A 27,680-nucleotide genomic window follows, 5' to 3' on the forward strand; every position below is an offset into this window, starting at 1 on the left:
GTAATTTTTAAAACATAATAATTTTAAATTACAAATAAACATTTTTTTCTTTCTTTCTTTCTTTCTGGTAATTGTTATATGAAACTTGTGTTGATTTGAAGAATAAAATGGAAAATTTTATTTTTTTACATTTTTAGTTCTTTTGATTCCCGGTCGAAGAATATGAATTTTTGAAAATCTTTGAATGCAGTTCTATTTCTTTTTAAAAATAAAGGAATGTTTCCTTTCAGCAAAATTTGCTATCTCCAGTATTTCTAGTACTTTCACCCAGGGCCCATCGAAAATTTCCACACTGTATTTAGTATTTACAAACAAAATATATAAATATGCAAATATTGCTCGTTTAATAGTATAGAATAAGAAGTTAATTTATTTACACCAACAATCCTAGGATAGGTAATAAAATCAAACTACTGATTTATTTATACCGTGACGTGCTCGCCGTTTTACTCGCCGCTCGGTTCTAATACGCGAGCGGCGACTACAACGTGGTCGGGAGCAAAACTAGCACAGGTCCTCCTTCGATGACGTCCGGCTGGACTCTGGCGGCACTGACGTGGTGCGCGCGAGTCGCATTTTACGTATTATATTTTATATAGAAAAAAATAAGGGCTAAATTATAAATCTATCCAAAAATTTCCCTGTAAAACCTGATTAGTAAATGATATGTAAAATTTTCATAAACATAGCGTTCCCCTAATTCTCATAAAACTGATTATGCTTTCAAAATCGATGTTACTTCTGATTTTTTTTTGATCGAGTTAAATGTTTAATATTGTGTTTTTATCCAAAAAAGTCACTAGATCAAACGTTTATCTGTGCTATATATTTTTTTAGGATTTTAAATATGATGATTTCTATCCAAAAACCATGATTTAGAAACATACATTTTGAACAAGGGCGCCTTAACCTCTTCCGTAAAAACATAGAATAAAAGACAGGTACAGTATAAATAAATCATTATAACTGTATCATTAGTAGAGTGTCGTCCCACTTTTTGCTAAATGTTTCCATTGATTGAATTTCCAGTAAGAAATTAACTAACCGTTAGACTTAAGTATGCATTTTCTATTTAACGACGGCGATCAAAGTGTAATTTACAAGATTGAGGACTTGACTTGAGGATTTACTGGCTTAGGACCTGTATGTACTTTCGAGCACCTTAGAGGAGCATTTCGTAATTGCACTAGCTGTATCTATAATTTTCATAGTTAATTTATGAACATAAACAAAATTATACTTTTTATTTTATTACATAGAGTTAGGATTAAGTATATCATTAAAATAAAATTCTTACTTAACTCTGATAAATTAATAATTTCATGATTACTTTGTCAATAGTTTCAAAGCTTTTTTTAGCGTAGTATTAATGGACTAGGTACTTGATTCAAATAAGCTTCTATATGCGGGTTTTAAAAAATAAGTCTTATAGCCATTGAAGATTACTACCAAATAATGTCTATCAATTGTCCCTTATATTGACCAGTCTAGTAATATTTCCTAGTAGGAAACAAAAAAAAACAAACTTTTAGTTTGCTAAAAGTGTTTACCTTTAGCCATATAAACGGCGAAGGCCTCAGGATGTTAAGTTCAAATTGTATTGCGGTCAATACCGCCCACTGGTTGTACATCGTCAATACATATGTGACCTTTAATATTAAAGGTACAAGATGATCTGCTGAATTGAGATGAAGAATATTAAAGATTAGATGGGGATATGGAAATTTTGCGAACCGAACTTTAATGCATCGTAATGTGTCCTAACATTAAAACAGGTTTTGTTCTTTAATACTATAGATACGATATATTATGTATATATATAATATTTATCAATCGGAAAAATCTGTGAGTTATAAACACACAATACATAGCTATGTTTGCCCTCGCATTTTTAAAAATAAAGATGTTTAAAGAATTAGACTAAATTTATCATTTGTCATTGCATTGTTGTAATACTGTGTGGTCACGCTAGTAACATTTTCTATTAACAGTCTTACATAGTGTTGGAGAACTATAATAGTATAGTATGACTATTATAAGTTTATTTCTTACTGATAAGGTAATGAAAGCGCTAAAATCTTTGAGACTTATATAACTGTGTCCACGGAGGATAGAGAAAGCTTACTTTCCTTCGTACTCAATTTAGGCACTTTAAGTACTTAGTAGTTCGATATAACAATTAAATATTTACTTAATAATCACGTTCATTTGTCTATCGCCTATCAAGTAACAAATTTAACCTATATTTTGTTACTTAATCAGATCTAAACAAGTTACTTCCTAGGTTGTCTCAATTAGTGTTTGAAGCCTCGTCTTGATACGAATTAGATCATGTCAAATTTTCGCTAGAACTGGCATATTGGATTATATAATTCTTGGATAATATTGACGGTACACTGTCTGAGATCACGCTGTAGATGATGTGAAATACATCATTGATTTATATCTCAGAATCATGGAAAGTGAATAGAAATTGTTAATTGATTCTGCAAATTAACAAGATGATTGCGATCTTGACAACTTTAATGATTTCAGTTTATTTCGCAAATAGATTATTGTAACCTCTTGTAAAACTAGCATGATTGACCAAGATATCTAATTTGTTGGATGAGACTATTGTATTGTGAATTTACCGTAGCTGTTTGAAGGTGATTTCAAATAACATGTCATCAGACACGTCGTATTATTAAAACTGGAAGTTAAGCAAGCCACCAATTAAATATATTCAATTACCTACCTAGTGTGTGATTAAATCTCATTGTTTATGATTCGTACTCAGTAATAATCGTGTATTCTTGGTCACAATATAACAAGCCATTGTACTATACCTGACGGTTTTCATCCAATTAAACTTAAAATCGATTTAACAGTAATTCGAGTTATCATACAAATCGGTTGTTGTTTATGATTTATATGCAAATGTGATTTTTATACATCGAAACACACGACGTATGATCGAATATGAATTTTTATTGAGCTTATATGAAGGATAAAATATAGTCCTTTGGTTTAAATAACACTTTCGTTTGAAAAGTGTACCAGGCCATGAGTTACTATCGGTATTGCATTGTTAACAAAGCAAAACAGGTCGATGAATAAAATTTAGATTTTATTTTCCTTGCCGATAACTCCGTCAACCTCTGTTTGTTAGCAACAAAGGTTTTATTTATTTGCATATTTTAAACTTCTAAACTTCGAGATTCCTTTGGAAAACAAATTGAAGATAAGTGTAAATAAGTATTTGTTTAAACGTCGATGAGGATTTTGTTTATTTAGGAGTTAGCGATTTATTTATTAACCACAAAATTTATTTGAAGGAATATAGAGATATCAGTCGTCACTTTAACAAATCTAGTAGCGTCTCACTTTTTTTAACATACCCTCTCGAGCGAAAGGTATACCATCAGAATTGCTTTGGAGATAAATTAATAATTCATAAATATGACAAATACTAAAGCGATTTTCATGTAACATAGTATGAATAATATTTAGACTGGTCCAATATGAAAGATGTTGACTGTTTAATTGCAATATTTCGTTGCATTAAAGCTTCCAAAATGACTCCAGAAATTATTGGAAAACTTAAAATATAATCAATATTATCACACTTGAAATATAAGGGTAAAAAAGCAGATAATAATAGGTAAATAGAACCTGTAAAAATACACACACATATTACTTTGTCCACAGACGTGCCCCAAACGAGCGAGCTCCGGGTCTCCGAGAGTCTCCCCCCGGCTGTGATTGCCAAAAGCGATGAGATTGAAGTCTGCAAGGATCCTGACTGCGTGCATACTGGTAAGTTTCTAAACGGTCTATAATTGAAATACTTATGTAATTAATTATTAATAAGGTATTTTGCTGGGATTTAAATGAGAATGGAAAACTTTATTATCTAGGGGTCAATCTAGAAATGGCACAATGTTTGGAAAAAGCCTTTACTTATCAGGTATTATTTAAAAAGGTTCATTAGTATTATATACATAGGCTTACAGTATACGGATGAATATTAAGTATTTAAGTGCGCCTTAACCTCAAAAGGCTATCGATGAGGAAATAAAACATCACATTTTATTAAACGTTATTTCAATAAAGTTCAAATTTAATACACGCAAGCCTGGAGGTCATAAGTCGTGTTCAACACGCAGATAATTTAGCAGATACAACGAATAATAGCTATAACAATTGCATAACGTGTGCAGTTTCCCATGCAAACAATGTGCCGTCACATATAATTACATGTAACTATTAGATGTGAGCAAACGAAAGTGGGTCAAAACTGTGGATACAATGGGCATGCTGAATGGGAGACAAATCGCCATTGTCGAGATAAGTGCCTAGGTGACATGCCTCTTTAAGGCATTTTGACTTATTCGGCGTAACTAGGTGACGTTTTAAGGCATTTTGTCTGCTTGATGGACAATTTGAGAGTAAATAGCAGCAGAATCGCGTGTTATTGAGGAATTAGGGATGCATTAGAAATGAGAGGTGTTAAGGACGTAATTGACCTTATACCTACGACCTACCTAAGTGTATCTTAGTACGACTGTGTCATCAATAGAGGAAATTAACGTATTGTGCATTATTCCTTTGAAGGAAGTCTTCAAAGGGATAATGACTAGAATACTAAGCAATTGTTTACTTCACAATGTTATTTAAAAGCAAGAATATTGTTGCTATATTAAAGTTGATGCATGGATAACTATTAAGTAATTAATGATTTTATGAACCTAATTCGTTTCTTTTTGGTTTGCCAAAATTGGGTAATGCTATTTGTAAAATGAAAGATTGCTTTGCACTGACATAACTAACGAAAAAACGATATTTAATTATCTCAAATATTTCCCCTCACAAATTTTACCCAACCAAACTTTCGCAGCATCAAAGCTCCTGCTCAACATGGACGAATCCGTGGACCCTTGCGACGACTTCTATGACTTTGCTTGTGGATCCTTCGTGAAGAACACCAGGATCCCTGATGATAAGACCTCTGTGAACACTTTCTCCATCATCACCGATCAGCTCCAGGAACAGATTCGGTCACTATTGGACGATCCTATCAGCAGTGATGAGCCAAAGCCGTTTGTGCTTGCCAAGACGCTGTACCAGGCTTGCATGAATAGAAGTAAGTTGTTTTTCTTCGTGTGATTATTATTTGTGGTGTGTATCATGTATGATTGTGTTTTGTTTGATCAGTCGTGTATGTTGTGTATGTGAGTGTACTTTGTGTCAATACTCAGTATGATAAAATGTAGTATTGCGGGTAATTGTAAGTATCTCTATGGGTAGGTTTTAAATAATTGAGTTCTGAAATACAAATCGTAAACTTATAAATCCTATTATCAGATGGTCATCGGTATTCTGTTTCTCATTTTGTTCCGAAAAAATGGTCCAACTCGTAGCAATTTTCTGAATTACGCATTGCATTGATTATGAAAATATAACATTGCATGTTTCCTGTCGCTAATATAACCACGATTTCTCTAGAATATAATAACAGTGATGTTAGATAATTGGTTTCATGGTAGATGAGCAAAACTTAAAATTTCACGTGATCTCATCGGCAAGTATCACATAACACGTGAATGCATGTAATTGTAGTGACAATTAAGATAGAAAGAAATTTTTTTCTTACTAGATACGCTGCCCTAAATACCTACGCTTACCCGGAAAATTGTAAAAGTTAATGCAATGAGAATAATCTTGTTTCTTACATAAGAATAACATAACACGACTATGATAAACACTTCAAATATTTTACTGGGCAATATATGAACTTTATTATTTAATAACGGGTAACTACAAACAATAGGTATCATTAATATTAATGTCCTTTTGATGTACGAACTACAAATTAATAAGTTTAGTCGCAATCGAATATTATTTATTTCTTTGGGTATTCCAAGACGATGTTGTAATACGTATATCATTTAAATATTACCTACATTATAATTTTCTATTATTATCAATTTATATTACTATTCCTAGTTAGAAGCTAGTTAGTTAGTCAGAGAAAATGTTTTCAAACGCTTCGTGCACAGATTTAATTGACATATTTTCATTTGATTATGATATTATTTATAGGTATTTAAATTGTCTACAATCTTATTAGAGATTTAAAACTTATTGATTTGATTTGGATTTATTATGTACATAATATTGTACACCAAAGATCCATCACCATCTTGTAAACAAAAATAACTTGGTCAAAATCCAATTCGTGCTTGGATTTATAAATGACTTTCTTTTCTTCTTTCAATAAATCCCTTTCACAATAAACAGGACTAACTTGTGCAATATGTAAGTCTATCAGGCACTGTTTGAATTACAATGACTCTTTGCTCTCATTTATTGTGGTATCGGTCATATTAATAATAATAAGTACCTAGGAAAGAGCATACGCATTATACTGGGCTACCTATTTCTGAAGTTTTACTGAACGAATATTTTGTTAAAAAGTTGAACGTGAATTTGATATTATTTCAATATTTATAGAATATGTCATAAATCAAGGGGCAAAACAAAAGGAAATGGGGGCAGGTATTACTAGAAAAAGAAAACAAAAGGGACTAAAATAAACCAAAACTTTTAGTAACTATTAAAACTCAAGATTTTAACCTTATCAAAATGTCGATCGACAAAAAAGCAGTGAAAGCAATAAAATCAAAAGTCACAGTATAACCCTAGTTAACAAGTGCAGTTGAGTGAAAGTCACTTCCGCGTTTGCAACACTCCATGTAATATACGTGTATAATGTAATGATACGCAAGGATATACCACTGCTCTGAATAACCACTAACCAATACGTTGTGGTCTATTGGTTCTAGATTATTCTACACTTCTAGAGTATAGGAGATGCTATTGGTCTGTTATATATTTTTGCCACTATGTTTAACTTTTAGTAACTTTGTTTCTGTATACTTATTTGCCTCGGAGACTTCAAAAGCTGTCGGTCCTGCCTCTAATTACTTTTCAATTACGGTTGTTTTCCATCATTATAATATCATGAGAAGCAAAGAGTAATTATTTGGACAAATACTACATACCTACTACTACTAATTAAAACAATACATCGAAATATGTAGGTTCGAATCACGCATCATGATAGATTCATCTATCCTACTAATATTATAAATGCGAAAGTTTGTGAGGATGTGTGTGTGTATGTGTGTTTTTTACTCTTTCACGCAAATACTACTGAACCGATTACAATGAAATTTAGCACACATATAGAGGGTAACTTAGATTAACACATAAGATAGGTTTTATCCCGGAAATCCCACGGGAACGGGAACTATGCGGGTTTTTTCTTTGAAAACGCGGGCGAAGCCGCAGCCGCGGGCGGAAATCTAGTTAGGTATAATGTGAAAGTTTCCATGTATGGATGGATGTATCATGCGTGGATGTTTGTTACTCTTAGGTAATATCTACTGGACGGATTTGGATGACATTTTACAGGTATATACGTAATACCTACATTAGAATAACACATGACATAGAAATACGTTTTGCACGAGGGTTTTTCTATATTATAAAATAAAATTAAATAATATTTATTTGCTAAAAACATGGTACAGAAGAGATATCAAAATATTTTAATTGTTCTTCGTGTTTTGCTTAGTATAAGGCATGCAAATATTGTCTCAATTTAAATTAAATACAGTATTGAAATTAAATTGTACAGTTAATTGCCATATCATTCCATATTAATTATGTACTAAAACATTTTAAGGTATACATACAATTATTATAACATAGTCAAAAAAATCTTTTTTATTTATTTATTTTTACATACATAGATTCCTTACAGCTATTTGTATTACAATATTTATAATTAACTTTAACAAAACAATACGCCAATAAAAAGGAATACCAATAATAAGACAATATTATGTGACAGTAGTTTTACATTAATAATAATTAATGGTATACTTTATCATTGTTATAATTATCATAACAATGATAAAGTGGAAAAATTTATTATTATTATTTTTTTTGGACATGATATACAAAAAAGAGGAAAACGTACTAAGTATACCCATTATAGAATGTTTGGTATGGATGTGTGAATGTGTGTAATGTGTGTGTAGTGTATAATGGTGTAGTGTGGTGAGAATGTGTAAAGGTAAACTAAGAAATTATTGAATTTTTGGCTATTTATTTGGGACCATTTCAATACTATAACATAAAAAAAAACAATTGGAGAATTCTTCTGAAACATAACCCTCCTCTAGCGGCCATCGAAGCCCGCGGTATCCAACCACTTCTGGACATGCTCCGCATCCTGGGAGGTTGGCCAGTTCTGGACGGGGACAACTGGGATGAAAGTTCCTTCTCCTGGACGGAGGCGGTATACAAGTTCAGGCACGCGGGTTACTCTGTGGACTACTTCTTGGACTTCTCGATTAGTGTGGACGTGAAGAACTCCACTAACAGGATTATTGATGTGAGTTTATTTTTTAAGTTGTTTGTTTTAACTTTAATGTATTATGATTATAAAAGCTTATTGCCTAAACGGATATCTAGATTAATTACTACTTGTAAAAGTAAAAAAATGAAGTGGAAAACAATGGATTTGTTTGTCAGGGTTTATAAGGAATATTAAGTAAAATTTCACGTCATCGGTTAATTAAAAATGTATAATATTTTTATTTTAAGCTTTAATAATAATCATTTAGTTAATTATCTTATTCTACAATATTAGTACACAACACATTACATTATAATTATTAACACGAAAAATCTACAAAAAAATGAGCGAGAGAAAGTTATTTAGAGTAAATAAGGCGTTCTGAGCGTCCTTCGCAAACTTAAATGAAATTCGGCATCCGCAGGGAACCCAGTAATAATATTGTGTTATTACACTTTCGTATTTGTTTCGACTCCATAGATTATGCGACGTGACTTGCCGCCAAAATATCCAAGCAAAAAAATACTATTCAAGATTATTCCTAATTTTCTGGCGTTTCAGTACACAAAATATAACATGGCAGTTAGGAACTAAATCCTTATAGGTAAGACTTTGACGAAGTTTTTAAGGAAATAATAAAAAAATAAAAATTAATACCTATTAGATGTTTTATTTAATTTTTTCTTATTACTACTTCTTATACTTTCTCGTATGTTTATGCACTGTGATATAACTACATAATATTATGCATATCCGTGGTTTAAAATGTAATAGGAAGTAAAATTGGACGTTAGTCAATTATGTAGGAAATATTGGATATTATTATAACCGCATTTATGCAATTTTTTATTATACATGAACAGACAGAGTAAAAAAATCTCAAATTCAAACTATGAAAATTTTTAAATTATCTTTACTAAAGAATCATATAAATTACTGTTTTAATCTTCGTTGTAGTCATGGGATAATAAATAATTGGGTTTGGTATATTTTGGTTCCTAATCAAAACTTGTCAGTAGGGAATTCAGTGTTCATAACCAAATAATTATTAGACTAGACGTTGTTTTCGTAACAGTTTCGTCGCAGTCACAGGGCTAATTTTTGGACATAGGTAATATAATTTAATAATTTTACGATGACACTTATTTTGCTTTAATATTATTAACAGATTTTTACGATGCGCGTGTAAGTTTGAGTGGTTTAAACGTTTTCACATAGTTTCCATAATGTTCATATTGTATTTACGGTGACGTAACGAAAGCAACACATAATTATACATAAACACTTCTTCTAGTTAGATGTGTGGTACAGTTGTACCACACATCTCTCAGGCTCGTGATAGGAACAGTACGGACTAAATAGAAACTAATGAGCCGGTTCGAACGTTTTTACAAAGTTTCCTTATTATTCTAATGATATACATCGAATGTAGGTAGTTTCCCTACTGTTCCTATTATGTTTCCTATGACATAACGAAAGTTACATAAATACTGTGACATATTGGTAAAAGCTGCATAAATGCTCTAGCTGGACCAAGCGTCCCTCGGTCTCAGCCGCGAGTACCTGAACCGCGGCTTCAAGGACAAGCTGGTGCAAGCGTACTACGAGTACATGGTCGACATCGCGGCGTTGCTCGGAGCGGATCGCGCGCGTGCGGAGCTCGAGCTCAAGGACTCGCTGCAGTTTGAGATCAAGCTGGCTAATGTAAGTATACGGGGTTTTAGGGACATTTTGACTGGTTGTACAAGGGTACAACCAGTCAAAATGTCCCTAATTTTGAATTCAGAAGGCTGAATAGGCTGAAAATTTTTAAGGATAGTGGTCCCCTTTTTAACTAGTCGATATCCGTTTACGGTGGGTACCCTTTTTAATGGGTGGAAACCCATTTATGGCTGGTGGTGCCCTTTCTGAATGGGGGAAAACCGTTTATGCCTGGTGGTACACCTTCTACATTGACGGAAACTTTTTTTGTGGGGAAATCGCAATCATCATTATTATCTTACAATCGCGTGATTGCCACAATAATTATGATATTGCAACAAATGTCCATTTTTATATAGATCTACTTATAACTGTTTACCTATTTAACATTAGAAGAAAGTTGCATCCATTCAATATTTTTCTCCATATTCATGACACTCAATAGACATCGGTCGTCAAGATGTTGCTGAAACATTTCCAAATTGTCAAATAAAATTAAACCATTAATAAAAACCATAACACTTGACCAAAAAACCTCAAAATAGCTTTCACGGACGTGTTTAATAATACCCATCGTATCCGAAGCTAGAACAAATGGTGAATAGAAAATATTTTATTTTAAAAACAATAAAACGCCTAATCCGGGCGTCACGAACATTTAATGAGGCCACAAACAAGTTAATTTATGACTCTTGACTTTTATTTTTTAAATAGCTTTTGTATGTAGTTACGTTACGTAAGGTGCGTCTGTGTTGGATTCTCTGTTATAATAGTACACATTGTAAATTATAAAAAACATTAAAATCTAATTTTTGTATGATTCTTCAAAAGCTCAAAAAATGTTGTTGCCCGCTATGAATAGTTGATATTTGAATACTGTCTAATGATGTACCTACCTATTGGTAAATTTTTTATTGGATATTTTATGTATTTGGTTGATGAAGTAACAGCTTAATTTGGCATGAAAATGGATTCAGTTAAAATAATGCGCTATACAAACGTCTTTCACCAATAAATATTCCATAAACTGAAGTAACTGATTGTAAAAAATATGCGTGTTTTGGTTATATTCGCTCGCTGGAAATTTTTTATAAATTGAAAAATAGTATCATTGAAAGATAAGAGACTTCTTGATCATTCAGTGATCTAAGTAAACTGAGAGTTTAGGTTATTAATCACCACATATTATGCTAACATAATGCAAGCATGAAGCATGCATAGCAAGCTATTATTATGCCCTTCTAGAACATCCCATTTTCATTTCGATCTTTTCCTTCAAAATTATTATCCAATAATATTGTCTATATATTATATTGTTTAATAATTTTGTCTTGACTGTCAATATAATGTGTCGGAGTCATCGTCTTGCATATATAATATGTTCTCTAACTACTTTTAACTGATTTCAAAAAAAGATGTTACACTGTATATTTTCTTTTTCACAATATAATGAATATTTTAAGAGACTACAATGAAATTTCAGATTTCTTTGCCATTGGAGAAACGTCGTAACGCAACTAGCCTGTACAACCCGATGACCATCGCTCAGTTACAAGAAAAATACCCCAAGTAAGTACAATACATATTTCGAATTGAATTTTTATTCAGAATGAATATAATTTGAATAATAATTAATAATTATGCTTTGTATGGTTAAATAATTTTCTTAGTAGTGATAATATATATATTATCACAAAAAAGAGCATGTGTGCCGAGCAAAAGTGTCAGAAGTGAAACTTCTATGGCAAGATTCAAAGATACCAAAATCGTCGCCTTACTCCATGACGTATATACTAGGTATATACCTACTACTACCTTGAAATTTTACTCTCAACACGCCTAAAAAAGTTTCACTTAAAATTACACTATGAAAATAACAGTTTCTAAAATCTGTCAACCGTCAATGTGTGTAACCACACAGCTAGTTTTGTATAAATTAGAAAAAACTTTAATAATCAATTTATAATTTGTCCAGGATCCCATGGCTGTCCTATGTGAACCGTCTCTTGGCTCCTCACATCGAGGTCGGTCTGGATGAGATTGTCATCGTTGATGTTCCCAAGTATTTCTCCGATCTTGAGGTAATTAACTTTTCTACATTTTTAATTATTTCCTTATTGAAGTGAAAACTTCTTTAGCGGCGTTGAGCACTTTTTCTGTAATGGGTATAAAATCTTAAACTCGCGTCAGGACACGTGACCTGATCGAAAAAGCGTAAGACGGATACCATTCCAAAATATCAAACATGCTCAACGTTAATAATCAAGTTTTCACTTCTGCCGGCACTCCCCCAGTGCAACCCGTCTTTTTTTTCCATATAGCCATGCTTTCGAATTTTCTTAATTATGTTCTTTTCTTTTAACGGATTTATAGCTATGTTTTGGAACATTCCGCTCTTAAAAATTTCGTTTTCCTTTTAATTAAAATAATTATAGCAATCTCTCTAAAAACCTTCCATAAAAGTAATTCAAAAATAGAGTTAATTATTGGGCAATGTATTTATTTTTGCTTTTCTCTTAATGGATTTGCCCTCTGGCAAAAGTAACCAATTATTTTTCTTTAAAACAAAACATTAAGTCATCAATGCCAAATTACTTCACCCACCAGGTGCTACTTAAAACACACAAAAAAAATTTGTAAAAAAATTCCTTAAATTAAAGGATATATCTTTAGTATTGACAATGTTTTTTTGTACTAATGGATTTGCCTTTTGGCAAAAGTTAACATTTTTGTATTTCCTTAAAAGAAAACAGTACTCAAAGCCCACTTACTTCACCTACCAGGTACTCCTACAGAAAACAATCAAACTTGTTTATATTTATTTTCATACTAGCTTTCCGCCCGCGGCTTCACCCGCTATATGTGTGCTAAATTTCATTCTAATCGGTTTAATAGTTTATGCGTGAAAAACATACATACATACATACAAACCTTTCCTCTATAGAATACATATTAGTATAGATTCTCAACCTTTTCCAACCTACTAAAAACTCCTCAATTACTGAACACAGCATATCGTAAACCCTTATCCGCCAGTTTTTCTGTCTTTTCGCATGAACATCATCTATATTTCAATATTCTTATAAACAAATTGGTTTACATAAATCTTAAATAATCATTGAGTTACTATGCTACTACACTTTTTCTAACAGGAATCAGAGTCAATCGTCTCAAACCATTTTTTGTCACATTGATTGGTTTTATTGATAAGTTTATTCATATTTTTTTAATAAGATAAACAATATTTATTTGTTACATTGATTGGTTTTAATTTATAAGTAATAAGAGGCAGAATATCTACAAAGTGTATGACTCACTCCCCCCCCCCCCGCGCCGTGGCGCTTGTTTTCACAGATTTTGTTCGTGGTGTCCTCTCTATAATAAAACCTCAATGTAAATAATATATTTTAATAATATACTAAGATCATAAAAATGCCCATAAACCACCAGATCCTCCTAGAGAACACGCCCAAGCGAGTACAAGCGAACTACGTAATGTGGCGAGTAGCTGGCGCCAGTGTCTCGTACCTTACTGACGAGTTACGTAGACGTCAACTGGCTTACGTCACTGCACTGTCTGGGAAGACTGAGCGAGAGAGCAGGTGGAAGGAGTGCGCTGATACTACTAGTGCTAGGTGAGAGACATACACACAAACACATGAACACATAAGGTGCATTGGGGTAATTCCGGCCACGGGGTAAATACGTATATGTTAAATTAATACGTAACTATTGATAGATTAAGCAAATATGTATGTTAATAATATCAAACCTATATTATATCTTCATGCCCTTCCTTGACGATACTTATGATAAGGCGATGCTCTAAAGTGGTATTCACAATTTTCTGAAATTACCCCTCATCCGAAATTCCCCCAATGCACTATACTATAATTATTTAAATATTTAACCTTTATCTCCTTTATCTATTTATTTAAGTTTATTTTAGTTTTCTGCCCTCAAGAGGCATTGGCAGAATATCAGCATCGGCGTTTTTTAACTCTGACATTTATGCTGAGCCAAGGCCTGTTCGTAGAATACTGTGCACATTAACAGTTTTACTATTACACTTTTACTATTTATATGTGTGTGTTTTCTGTATTGTTTAATTGCTTTTTTTGTTTTAGTGTGTTTGTTTTCTATGTATAATCTATCTAACACGTACGAACACTTCAGAACTAGGCTACATACACTAACACTACTACAACAACTACACATAATATCTTTATGTACGACCAAACTTACTATCAACCTTTCTTACGATCAACCATTCATATCATCTCAGATATACGTATAATATATCCCTATCACCTATCACCTCAGAACAAACGATACAACAAATTCTTTTTTTAAGCTATTGCATAGCTTCTATCGCGGGCCTTGAGCGCGGGGACCGAATCCAGAAATTCCGTAACGAAAAAACCTCACGCTCCCCACTCCGACTGGTGGAGGTGTGGCTTGAAGGCAATAGCATGCAATAGCTTTACCGCGGCAGTCCCCGAGTGCCACACGTCTTTTTTTCTACTTACTAAAGATATTGATATTTTTGCAGTATGTCCATCGCTGTGGGAGCCCTATATATCCGAAAATATTTCAACGAAAATTCTAAGGCCAAAGCTTTGGAGATGGTAGATGACATCAGGTAAGGAATTTCCTTATAAAGGTTTAGGAATATTTTAGATATGATAAAAAAAATTGGAGTTATTATTTTTTTTCTATAAACCCAATTCAAATATCGTATTCATGCAACATCGATCAGCCATGAAGTCCTGAGTCAAATTTTCACATATTTTTGTCAAGTTAAGACTTTACCACTGTTTGACAAAATAGGTTGTCCTTACTTACATTAATCGAAATTCTATTCTCAATAATTTATTATTTATTATTCAATCCTTTATTGCACTTAAAGAGAATAAAAAAAAGAAACACAATCACTTAAAGATAGCTTAAACTAAGTACGTGGCGGTCTTATCGCTTTAGAGCGATTTCTTCCAGACAACCTTTGGAACAGTAGAGGAATAGATATAAAATAAATTATAAAATAAATGGGTAGTGCAATAATATATAATATAAGTAATGTATCTTACTACCACTTTTCTTGAAATATTAATGATCTATCTATTTACCGACTTACAGACAACAATTCAGCAAGACTCTCTCAGAGGTGGAATGGATGGACGCCATGACACGTCAGGCTGCGCTCGACAAAGCACAAGCAATGGCCGCTCACATCGCATACCCCAATGAGCTGCTGGATAACGATAAGCTCACTGAGTTCTATTCCGGGGTGAGTTACAGACAGACACACAAACACACAAACATCCTCAACTAAACATAGTTCAGCAACATCCTCTCAGAAGTGGAGTGGATGGACGAACTACTGGATAATGACAAACTCACGAGTCCTATTCCGGGGTGAGTTACAGACAGACACACAAACATCCTAAACTAAACATAGTTCAGCAAAATCCTCTCAAAAGTGGAGTGGATGGACGAATTGCTGGATAATGACAAGCTCACTGAGTTCTATTCCGGGGTGAGTCACAGACAGACAGACACACTCACATTTTACAAAACATAGTTCTAGTTATTGATTCACAATTATCAAACGACACCACATTTTAAACTGACTTCAAAAAACAGGAGGAAGCTTCTCATTCGACTGTTACCTTAGAACAGAGTGACTCATTTTTCAGAGCCTGTGCCTTAACTTAAACTCCCCCCGTTAAAGTACGTTGATTTTTGCAGTTGACTATTCAGTTTCTAACAACTAAGCGCTAAAGCAGATCTCGACCATATCCTTATACATCTTAATATATATACAGTGGTGGACGTTTAATTAGAAACAGGTAACACGATGAAGTAGTCATCAAGTTTATTTAACATTTGTGTATTAAAGTATTAGAGATTAAGCATTATTTCATATGTAATAGAACACCCGTTTATCTAGTTTTATAATAAATTGCTTAATTTTAATCAAACGTTAGGTTAAATTAATAAAATCAAACAACTTTAGGTGAAGTCTGATTTCCGCGTATTTTCAGTCTGGACAACAAATTAGAAACAGCATGTTTCGAGTGTTCTAAAGTCAAAACCTATTAAAATGCCGTCAATATTTTTTTCATCTATAAATATTTGCACCGTTTTTTAAACATTCTATCTAAAAGTTTCTGAAAATTAATTTACTTTGCAGCAAAAATGGGTAAAAGTAAGATTCGTGACCCATCAACAAGAAAAATAATTTTAAGTTTACATTTTGACAAAAACTGGAGTTACAGGAAAATTGCAAATCATTTAGAGTGTTCGATAAAAAGATATTCAATGCTATAGTTTATTTCAAAGAGCATGATACTTCTGATCAAGTGTCTAGAAAAGCTGGACCATGAAAAATCACTGCTCACGAGGATAGGCAAATGATTCTTTTGGCAAAAATGGATCCATTTAAAAGCTCAAATTCTATTATAAAATTAGTTTTTTCCGAAGATGAACCACGCCATGTGTCGATGAGATCGGTTTTCGGGTGGTAAGTCGAGGCAAAATTGTTTGTGAGAGACGCCAGGAAAGTACAGCTTCTTATTATGCAGGGAACGACGATTTGCATTTACTAAGAAATATTGTTTGAGAACAGTCCGCCAGTGAAAAAGTTTTATTTTGGGACGAAACAAATTAATTTAATCAATTCTGATGGCAAAAGATACGCGCGTCGTCCAGTTAACCATACCTTAGATAATAAATTAAAAACAGTTAAGCAAGGCGGAGGAAACATTATAGTATGGGGTTGTTTTTAGATTGTTATAATCTTTATAGACAACAACGGCTTTACAACGTCGTGGCTCAGATTGTAAGAGATTTTCACACGTTTGCAAAAACATATTTCCTAATAGAATTGGAACCTTTAAATGGATCTATCTTTGCGAAAAGAATAATTTACCTATCCTCGCGAGCAGTAGTTTTTCATGGTCAAGCTTTTCTAGGCACTTAATCAGAAGTATCATGCTCTTTGAAATAAACTATAGCATTGAATATCTTTTTATCGAACACTCTAAATGATTTGCAATTTTCCTGTAACTCCAGTTTTTGTCAAAATGTAAACTTAAAATTATTTTTCTTGTTGATGGGTCACGAATCTTACTTTTACCCATTTTTGCTGCAAAGTAAATTAATTTTCAGAAACTTTTAGATAGAATGTTTAAAAAACGGTGCAAATATTTATAGATGAAAAAAATATTGACGGCATTTTAATAGGTTTTGACTTTAGAACACTCGAAACATGCTGTTTCTAATTTGTTGTCCAGACTGAAAATACGCGGAAATCAGACTTCACCTAAAGTTGTTTGATTTTATTAATTTAACCTAACGTTTGATTAAAATTAAGCAATTTATTATAAAACTAGATAAACGGGTGTTCTATTACATATGAAATAATGCTTAATCTCTAATACTTTAATACACAAATGTTAAATAAACTTGATGACTACTTCATCGTGTTACCTGTTTCTAATTAAACGTCCACCACTGTAAATCTCGTGTCACAATGTTTTGTCCTCAATGGACTCCTAAACTACTTAACCGATAATAATAAAATTCGCACACCATGTGCATTTCGATCCAACTTGAGAGATAGGATAGTTTAAACATGTAGGTACCACGGGCGAAGCCGGGGCGGACCGCTAGTATCCTTATACATTTATATCTATTTTATTAACACTTTAAAGAAACATATCTAAGAACAAACTTATCTAACAAAAGGCTGACACTGAACCTCCTTCTCAGTTGGAGATGTCCACTGACAAACTAATGGAGTCAGTGCTGAACCTCACGCTGTTCGGCACTGAGTACCTGTTCAGCAAACTGCGCGAACCTGTCAACAAGACTGACTGGGTGACTCACGGCAGACCGGCCATTGTGAACGCGTTCTACTCCTCTATTGAGAACAGCATCCGTAAGTGTTTAGCCGTTTCGGAGTTTTTTTTTTGTCTTGAGAAAAGTAAACAGAAATCATTTTCTATTGTCAGAGATGAAAAATATTTTCTAATTTTAGGAGTTTCCTCATTTATAAGGACAACAAATACCGACTTTCTTGTCATTTTTTTATATATTGATACCGACGATAACTCATATCCCGTACCTGATAGTCAATTTTCGCAACACGTAAGCGTCATTAATTTTGTACAGGGTTGCAACTCACATTTGCCAAATTAGGGCTGCCACAAAAACACATAATTTAATAATTTATTAATCTATTTATTTATTATCCACAGAGTTCCCAGCGGGTATCCTCCAAGGCACGTTCTTCTCAGCCAAGCGCCCCGCATACATGAACTACGGAGCTATCGGCTTCGTTATTGGACATGAAATCACTCACGGGTTCGATGACCAGGTAGGGTAAAACAGTAGAAGTTTAAACTGCTTTATATTCTTCGCTTGCCTTTGGGAAATGCACTGGTATATAATTTGAACGATTTACTAACAAAAAATGGTGATTTTATGGCAAATTCTTAATCAGCACTTTAAAAACTAACAAAAAATATGATAGGTGAAATGGCAAATTCTAGAACAGCACAAAAATTATTTCACTCTTCTAATTCACATAACCAAATGCTATGCTTATAACACTTTCGTACTAACAACTAAAACACTAACCTACTAACAACAGACGGACAGTGAGAACCAATCATGACCGGATAATTCAATTATATTATCTGGTGATGAAGCAGGGTCGGTAGGGAGGGTGATGAACTGATGGTGATGACTAATTGCCTCAGCTGTTGATGACTGATGTTTTCCAGGGTCGCCAATTTGACAAGAATGGCAATCTGGTTGACTGGTGGCAAGAGATGACCAAACAAAAGTATTTGGAAAAGGCCAAGTGCATCATTGACCAGTACTCCAACTATACTGTGAAGGAAGTTGGCATGAATGTAAGTTTATTTTTATTTTTATTGAATTTATTTTTGAAGTGAAAACTTCTTTAGCGGCGTTGAGCACTTTTTATGTAATGGGTATAAAATCTTAAACTCGCGTCAGGACAAGTGACCTGATCGAAAAAGCGTAATACGGATGGATATCAAACATGTTCAACGTTAATAATCAAGTTTTCACTTCTGCCGGCACTCCCGGAGTGCAACCCGTCTTTTTTTGTTATTAAGCTATTGCATAGCTTCTATCGCGGGCCTTGAGCGCGGGGACCGAATCCAGAAATTCCGTAACGAAAAACCTCACGCTCCCCACTCCGACTGGTGGAGGTGTGGCTTGAAGGCATAGCATGCTATAGCTTTACCGCGGCAGTCCCCGAGTGACACACGTCTTTTTTTTACTGTGGGAGGATGTAGATGAATGGTTAGTTCAAATATGAAGGTTTGGTATAGGTACATATTATATTACTTAGAGATGTTTTAAAGCCTGGGTCAGTATTTTGCTCCAGTTCGTTTATGAAGCATTAATTTCTATTTTCCTTCAATCCGTTTTATCAGACTTCAGATTTCTTGTAAATTAGGTAAAGTTAAACTTAACTCTAAGGAGAGTGGAAGAGTTTCCAAACTACTTTGCAAGGACAGTTCGCAGACGATGAATTTAAAATCTATTGCATTGTACTTTTTAATACTTTTTAGAGTACCTATTGAGTTTCTGTCTCTTCTTGATAATATATTCTGAATCGATAGCAGTTTACATATTTTGACGTGACAACGTCTTATAATTCGATAGAGCCGGCTGCACGCACGAAAAAACATGACTCATGCGGCGTTACCTCGCTCTGAGGCGTTCCATGTAAGGCTTGAAGTGCAAGCGAGAGCGCGGAACGAGCGACAAAGAAGCATAATCGGACGTTGTCACGTTCAACTATCGTCAGTAAACCGACTTTACAGACAACCAATTTTTTGTAAATAGAGTAACTATTGAGGTTCTTTCTTCTTTCATAATTGGTGATAGTTAAAAATCACAATAAAATAAATAATCCCCAGCTGAACGGTGTGAACACACAAGGCGAGAACATAGCTGACAACGGCGGTATCAAGGAAGCGTATTATGCGTATGCGGCTTGGATGCGTCGTCATGGAGACGAGCCTCGTTTGCCGGGATTGGAGAAATATTCGCCCAGACAGGTCAGTAATTAATCTTAATATATATAAATCTCGTGTCACAATGTTTGTCCTCAATGGACTCCTAAACCACTTAACCGATTATAATAAAATTCGCATACCATGTGCAGTTCGATCCAACTTGAGAGATCGCTAGTATAATATATTGTATTCTAGTCCATTTAATGAAAAAACGATGACAAGTATTTTTGTATGCCTGTGTGTCCTTATCAATCTCAAAATAAATGACTATTTGTAATAAAATTACGATAATATGTATTGCCAATTTCTAACACGAGTTAGAGTCAATCGTCTCAAGCCATTTTTTTTGTTACATTAATTGGTTTTAATTTATAAGTAATAATAAAAGGCAGAATATCTACAAAGTGTCTACTCACGGCTTTGTTACACAGATTTTGTTCGTGGTGTCCTCTCTATAGTAATACCTCAATGGTCATAAATAAATAACTATATAATTCCCAGATGTTCTGGCTCAGCGCTGCCAACACCTGGTGCTCAGTGTACCGCAACGAGTCCATCAAGATGCGCATCACGACCGGCTTCCACGCGCCCGGACGATTCCGCGTCCAAGGTCCAATGTCCAACATGGACGAGTTCGCCGTGGACTTCAAGTGCCCCCCCCACGCGCCCATGAACCCCGCTGCTAAATGCAAGGTGTGGTAAGTTGGGGAAGAGGGGGAGGGGGGGTAGTAGCCTGTGTAGTAGCCTGTATTATTACTAGCATGGGCTTAGCTAACCCGAGGGATAAATGCAGTAGGGTGTAACAGTTAAAAGGGGGGGGGGGGTAGTATAGATTAGTTAGAAGGGGGGGTAGTATAGATTAGTGAGTGTAAGTCGACTTGACTTAAAGATTCTCGAGGTTTTAAAGGAACACTCATCAAGTTTAAGGGTATAGTGGGAGCGGGATACTAGTGTTGCAAGTAGTATATATCACAAGGGGGACAAATGAAAGTACAGTGTAGAAAAGGGGGGAAACAATAGCTTGCAAGAGTAATAGGTAAAGAAATAACAAGGGATGATAATAGTTCGTATTTAGTACAAAATACATCTTAGATAACCCCCCCCCTCCTCAAGTATAATGTCTGGTTACACCACTAACTGTATATGTACTTATTAATGTACTGAATTGAATTTTTGTTTTTTTTAATTTTTAGTACTTTTTATTCCTTTAGATTTTAGAATACTTTTTTTGTTTTGAAACATTGTTTCTTTTTTTGTGATTTAACCTTAAATTTAACCTCATTCTTTATTACTAGTATATTTTTAAAAGTATCTTTTGGGATAGTGAGTGAAAAAAATTAATTTTCTCACTTTTATATCGTTATTTTTTTTCTTCTCAATGCTCTTATTTTTGTTACTGATCTGAATTTTGTACTCAGAACTTTTATGATATTGTATTTTTATAAATTAATAATTATTTTTGATACTTTTAGTTTATTTTTTATTTAAAGAGTTAAAAAGTTAATTTAATTGTACTCCCGTAGTGAGGAAGGGATGACAATAAATGGGATGTTTGTTGTAAAGTTCTTAGATTTATTTCATTTAACTATAATCACCTGTTTGACGTTTGTATGTCTGTCTGTCACATTAAAATTGCTAAAAAAATTTTAAAAAATATAAATAAAGAAATTTAAATCTATTTTCTTTACAACAATACTAAACATCGATGGTAAAGGATATAATCGTTCTATGAAAATTGATTTTAAAACTAACTTTGTAAATTTCAATACGATGGGATTTCATGTTCTTTGCCAACATAAATGTACCATTCGATACATTTTTGTGAAAAAATATTTTATTTTTAATATTAATATTGGTAATACCTACAACTTTTCATTTTTAAACAAAAATTTCGCTCTATTTAAATCTAAATAAGCACAAAAACGTGCTAAAAAAATTGTATTTTAAATGTATTTGATGTTGTTTTAGATGTTTTTATCTTACGATTGTATCGACTCGGTGAGATTTTAGACTGACGATGGAAATTCGACGGGTATAGTGTTAACACTTGTTATGACAAGTACAAATGAGTTCTTTTCCCTTGTGGATTTATTGTTAACATTTGAAGATTTTTTTTTATTTTTTGTAGCAAGAAGTAATTTTTTGTTTGTTTTTAAATACGAGACATAAGTTCTGTTACAAACATTTTGATATCTGGATCAATTTTTAAGTTTGTTTGCCATACATTATTTTTACAAATTTCACAAAGGAAAAGGACGCTTTTCTCGTTGTTTCTTTCAGCAGTCGAATTTTGATGTTACTTAAGCTTAGGGTTAATGTGTATTGTAGTATATATTCATATATTTATTGTTTAGTCTCCACATAAATATATGAATTGTTAGATAGACTAGTAGCTAGGTATTTATTACGATAGGCTGCTAAGAACACTGTTCTAAGACTCGACTATGCTTACTTTCTCGCAGTGTGTTTTTTCACAATAGAAGTACTTATACTATTCAATAAATTTTTATATTTCTGAAGTGTATGAATATTCGTTTAAAATTTTGGACATATACCTAGCACATAACATGACGATATAAAATATTATAGAAGTTATCTGTATTAACTATTGCATTAAATTAATAACATAAATATAGTGTATCGTATTTGAATACAAGACGAATATATACATACATTTTCAGAACAATCTCATTGTGAGTTCAGTGGTTTTCAAGTCTCTTTAAATATCACACGTCACTGTTTGTTTTATGTGTATTTTTAAGAATGTATTTAGATGTTTCATAGTTTAACGGTCGTTACTTATTAGCGTTGAACAACAAAACAACGTGTAACATAAAAAACGAATTAATCAAATATACAAGAGTACCTAAATTAGCGGATTTGACTGTTAGTCTATCATGCCCCAAGTATTTTAAAGTTAAGTCCTAAGTCCCGAACAAGGGTGTAGCCAAGTTTAGTCCAGGGTTTTGCACATGATGAACATACCTACAGCTAAATACAATCAACACAGTATCTGAATTTGATATTTTTGGTTTTATGGCATTCAAATGCTTTATAAATTTATAACACACTATCTTGTACCTACAAAAAAGCTAAAATTCTGGGCTATTTACTATGAGTACACTCTACGTTAGGGAATTTCTAAATTCATTGATTAAAACTGTTTTATCGCTCGCTAAACAAATCTCTAATACTTCATATTAAAAGATCCTCGATTTGATCTCTTTTGATAAGATTTTAACATTAAAAATGAAGATGTTTAGCGGGTTGGTATAGAGCCACGGTATTGCCTCACAAGTTAATAACAGTGATATATTGTAGAATAAGCAAATAGCTATAGAACACTTTGTTGTGAAACATGAATACACCGAATACAGTATAAATTTATAATTTTGTGTTTTACTTTTCTCCCTTCCTGTGTCCTTTATTTCCTATGATCCTAAGCATTACTTGTATACGTAGTATATTATTATTAGTCTGTGGCATTACTCTCTCAATAGATTTATAAGTAAATCTGACTAGGGCGGGCTCAAAATTTTTAAAATATTTATTACCTACTAGCTTTCCACCCGCAGCTTCGCCCGCGCAGTCAAAGAAAAACCCGCTTAGTTCCCGTTCGCGTGGGAAACCTATCCTATTTCCCGGGGTAAAAGTAGCCTATGTCCTTTCTCGGGTATCAAAATATCTCTATACCAAATTTCATGCAAATTGGTTCAGTAGTTAAGGCGTGATTGAGTAACAAACAGACAGACAGAGTTACTTTCGCATTTATAATATTAGTATGGATATGAAACAAATCTAAGTGGAGGACTAGGTAATAGGTATGTCTTTATAGAATGGTGGATGGTAATATGGCATTAATTTTTATAAAAAAAGAGATACAAACTGTCCATCATCAGTTTGTATCTGGGAAAACAACGGAAGAGAAAGAACAATTAATAATATCTTAAAATAGTCTCTTAGTGTCTCGACTCTCGACGCACTTTGCCGAGAGTACCTACGCATTACGCAACTGAATTTTGGCATAATTACAATATTATTGCAAACTAAAATTCAATCATTTATTTATTCAATTAGCCTTCTTAGAATAAAAGCACTTTTGAATCGTCATATCATTTTTAACAGTTACCACCGATTTGGAAAGCAGTATTTATGGAGAAGAACCGGCAAGAATCTCAATAGTTGCTCTGCAAAAAAAATTCAATTTTTTTTTTAATTGAATGTAATGTTTTTGGAAGTTGGAAAGCTTTTGATAAGATTAATCACAGGCGACTACTTGGTTACCATTTGGTTACCTATTTTGTGATGACTGCCGCAGTAGTTGTGCGTGTGTTGTCTTTATTTATAAAAAGTAAATTAGCAAGTTTCAAATACATAATAATTCTAAGGAGTTATTCTCATTCTGTATCAGTATTATCTGCTCTGGCCTCAATTGTTTGTGACTTTTAGCAAGGATTTTTGCAACAAATTTTCATTTAATTTTTTACTATAAGCAAATATTTTTATAATGAATTATTTCTGAAATTCAAAATGATTTAAGCAAATTAGGATTGGCATGGTCGTAGTTGAGGCAAAATTTTATCCTATATTATTTGAGCTTAGTCGAAAAAAGTGGGAAGAGTGATAAATAAAAGACATTCATGAATTTACAATAAATTTATTGTTCCGAAAATATCATTCGTACACTACACGCTTGTCATCATCAACATTACGATACATCTCATGTACACTCGTTGCATCGTACATTGTAAGAAGCGAAGCATTTGTAGGAGTAGTAAATTGAAGTAGGACAGATGTTGATTTTGGTCCATTTATACAATGCTAATAAGGAACCAATGAACAAGATCGAAGTTCCTTTAGAATTTAGACGAACCCTTGGAGGAACAATCATTAGTTATACGTGCATTTAGCAATTCTAATAGTATGTTTACATCAAAATCTGTCCCAAATCAAAGAAACAGGATCAAAAAAAAAACATTCTGTTAAGTAATAAATAGACAATTTATATTTCCAGCGAATTCACTTGGCTAGACATTTAAACAAGTTACATGCAAACTTGATAAACACTAAAATAATACATTTTTGGTTTCACAATTATTTCTCAATTGCTTTAGCATTTTTTGTGATGAAAGTAAATAATGTTTTAAAACACGTAAATAATTAAAGTATTTGTATACATAAGTAAATAAGTCTGTTTAGTCGACTTTAAGAGAAAAAAATGTATAAAACTATATTTGGTATTTGAAAATATATTGGCAGCAGGTATTATGCGAAGCTAGGTTAGTGTTAAAATGCAGTGCAGTTAAAACCAATGTTTATTGGAACAAGATCCAAACTAGCCAACAATTGGACCAATACACTTCGGACGTCACCAACTACATTGGTTCCCGACTTTGGTAATTTTAAAAAACACTAAACACCTAATTTACAACACATATATTCGTATAAAACAATATTATATACACTTTTAGTAATCTAAGATTAAACAATGACTAAATGTAGCTAAATCGAAAATAAATAATTATGAGAAGCGCAAAGTAACATCGAGCGATGGAAGTGTTAAGTCCCATGTCCCCTAGTGGGGTAAAGGGGCAGATGTATTATGCATACATTTGTTTTACCAATCGATTTTTTTAGAGACAAGTAGGTGATTAGCTTTCTGCGTCCTGCCAGAACTAGATATTTTTTTTATTCGTCTCCACCGGACATCGAACCCATGGAGGCGATCAACCAAAAATTTTGTTCATATAATTTACAAGATTATAGTCGAGCCAATTTAATAGGCAACATTTGACGTCTATCAATTTTATCTTCCAAGAGAGGTAACCTGCTTAAAAACATCGATCAAAGTGAATTAATCGATACGGATTTTAAACATTTGTAAATCGAATTTATTAATTTATGATGATTTTTGTTCACAAGTAATCAATGCATTCGATTCTAGATGTCAGATCTCGATTTTTAGAGTAACATCTCTGGTATTTAAAAAGAAAAAAGGTTTATTGACACAAAATTGTAGCGACGTCAGTTCTTCAATTCAGAAATTGTTTATTATGTTTAGATTGGTTCATCAGTAAAATGAAATCTTAAAATTACTTGTATCGGTCATTATTATTATAAATATGTAATCGTTATTGAAAAAAGTTAAGCAAATGTGCAGATCTAACAGAAAGAAATATCATGTTATTCTATGTTGTCGTTACTAGCTTACGTTGTTGAATTTTGTTGAACTGTCAAATGTTGCCTATTAAAATGGCTCTACTATAAGATATACTATGAACATTATAATTTCCGAATGACAATTTTTATTTAATATTTAATTAATAATAAAACATTCCCATCGCTATGGCGTGTATGCAGGGTTCGCAAAGCAACATGTAATTAGTTTTGTAGCATTCGAGTGAAACTATCCGACCTTCGTTGTCAATACTAGAGTATTCGACTACTGAACAATATCTACGTGTACTATCTATTGATAACTTCCAATATACTCCGTACATACTGGATATTGGTAACACAACACCAATAATTTATTCCATATTATATAATCCAGTATTTCACAATTACATTTTAAAATACAAGTGTGATTGAGATTTGAGAATAAGTGATACGGTGAAAATAGAGCCTCTACGTACATTCAGATAAAATTTTAAAAACACACGGGAGCGAGCGAGCCTGTAGCCGCGTGGTGTAACATTTTGAAATAACGCGTTTTAGAATTTTCCTGTGGTATTACCAAACCAAAAAATCAATGATTTCCAAACTCTATAATCCTAATTTAATTTTTAAATTAAAATATATAAACAAAATAAAACCCCAACGTAAAGATTACACGATTATAAAATCTCTTTTATCAACACCACTATACAGCTGACCCGCTCCCGCGCAATACACATATACCTAAAATATAAATCTGTTTAAAATACACATATCTGTGTAACCCTAACTGATACGATTGGTATATATTTTACGTTAATACACATCGATAATAATCTAGAAATCCCATTCGCTATTGATACTAGATGAAAAAGTTACGTTTGAGAGTAAAAGAGGTTTACAAGCTGATTATTTCTATGAGTTTTAAAATGGTAAAGGTAGATGTATCTTTCGGTATGGCATCGCACTTTACTTGACTACTAAACCAAACTCCGTCGGCACGGACCCGCCATATATATGTACACCTAAATACACATAATATGAGTAACTCGACATTGATATATCTTCTATAATACACATTAAACGTTTACATTCGAGCTTGCAAAGTATAAATATCACAGAATCTTCCGCGGTGGCAAAAGACAGGAGTATTGCGTCGCGGACAGAGAATGTTATAGAGACGCATTAAATAAATTAACTACAAATTAAATTTATATGTATACTGCATGTATGTTGTAGGTATCCCAATGGAAACGTGAAAAAAAAAAAATTTTTATTATTATAACGTAGTTCTGGGAAATTCCCATTACATGTTTTTTCGCGGGGAAAGTAGCCTAGGTCACTAGCTTCCT

The 27,680-nt window shown here is 33.0% G+C and overlaps 1 protein-coding gene and 1 long non-coding RNA gene across 3 annotated transcripts in view; both read left to right on the forward strand.

Annotated features, from left to right (window-relative positions):
* Window positions 1-20,897, forward strand: part of Nep2 (M13 family metallopeptidase neprilysin 2) — a 64,374-nt gene extending 43,477 nt beyond the window's left edge. For both annotated transcript variants that reach the window (XM_089695803.1, XM_089695810.1), the window contains exons 4-17: window positions 3,691-3,798; window positions 4,880-5,125; window positions 8,235-8,446; window positions 9,938-10,114; window positions 11,595-11,680; window positions 12,087-12,192; window positions 13,562-13,746; window positions 14,664-14,753; window positions 15,248-15,398; window positions 17,885-18,053; window positions 18,373-18,491; window positions 18,901-19,032; window positions 20,074-20,214; window positions 20,674-20,897. In XM_089695803.1, the coding sequence (XP_089551929.1) occupies window positions 3,691-3,798; window positions 4,880-5,125; window positions 8,235-8,446; window positions 9,938-10,114; window positions 11,595-11,680; window positions 12,087-12,192; window positions 13,562-13,746; window positions 14,664-14,753; window positions 15,248-15,398; window positions 17,885-18,053; window positions 18,373-18,491; window positions 18,901-19,032; window positions 20,074-20,214; window positions 20,674-20,874 (2,123 nt within the window). In that variant the 3' untranslated portion in view covers window positions 20,875-20,897. The remainder of the gene's footprint in view (window positions 1-3,690; window positions 3,799-4,879; window positions 5,126-8,234; window positions 8,447-9,937; window positions 10,115-11,594; window positions 11,681-12,086; window positions 12,193-13,561; window positions 13,747-14,663; window positions 14,754-15,247; window positions 15,399-17,884; window positions 18,054-18,372; window positions 18,492-18,900; window positions 19,033-20,073; window positions 20,215-20,673) is intronic.
* Window positions 20,898-25,675: 4,778 nt separating this feature from the next.
* LOC149490955 (uncharacterized) lies at window positions 25,676-26,493 on the forward strand. Its single transcript, XR_016315513.1, has 2 exons — window positions 25,676-25,937; window positions 26,441-26,493. It is a non-coding gene; the product is annotated as an uncharacterized LOC149490955 (long non-coding RNA).
* The last annotated feature ends 1,187 nt before the right edge of the window (window positions 26,494-27,680 follow it).

This window comes from Colias philodice, chromosome 1 (genome assembly GCF_061535455.1).
Source record: "Colias philodice isolate Cphi_HAF_F1 chromosome 1, ilColPhil1 Martin Lab GWU primary, whole genome shotgun sequence".
Classification (NCBI taxonomy): domain Eukaryota; kingdom Metazoa; phylum Arthropoda; class Insecta; order Lepidoptera; family Pieridae; genus Colias; species Colias philodice.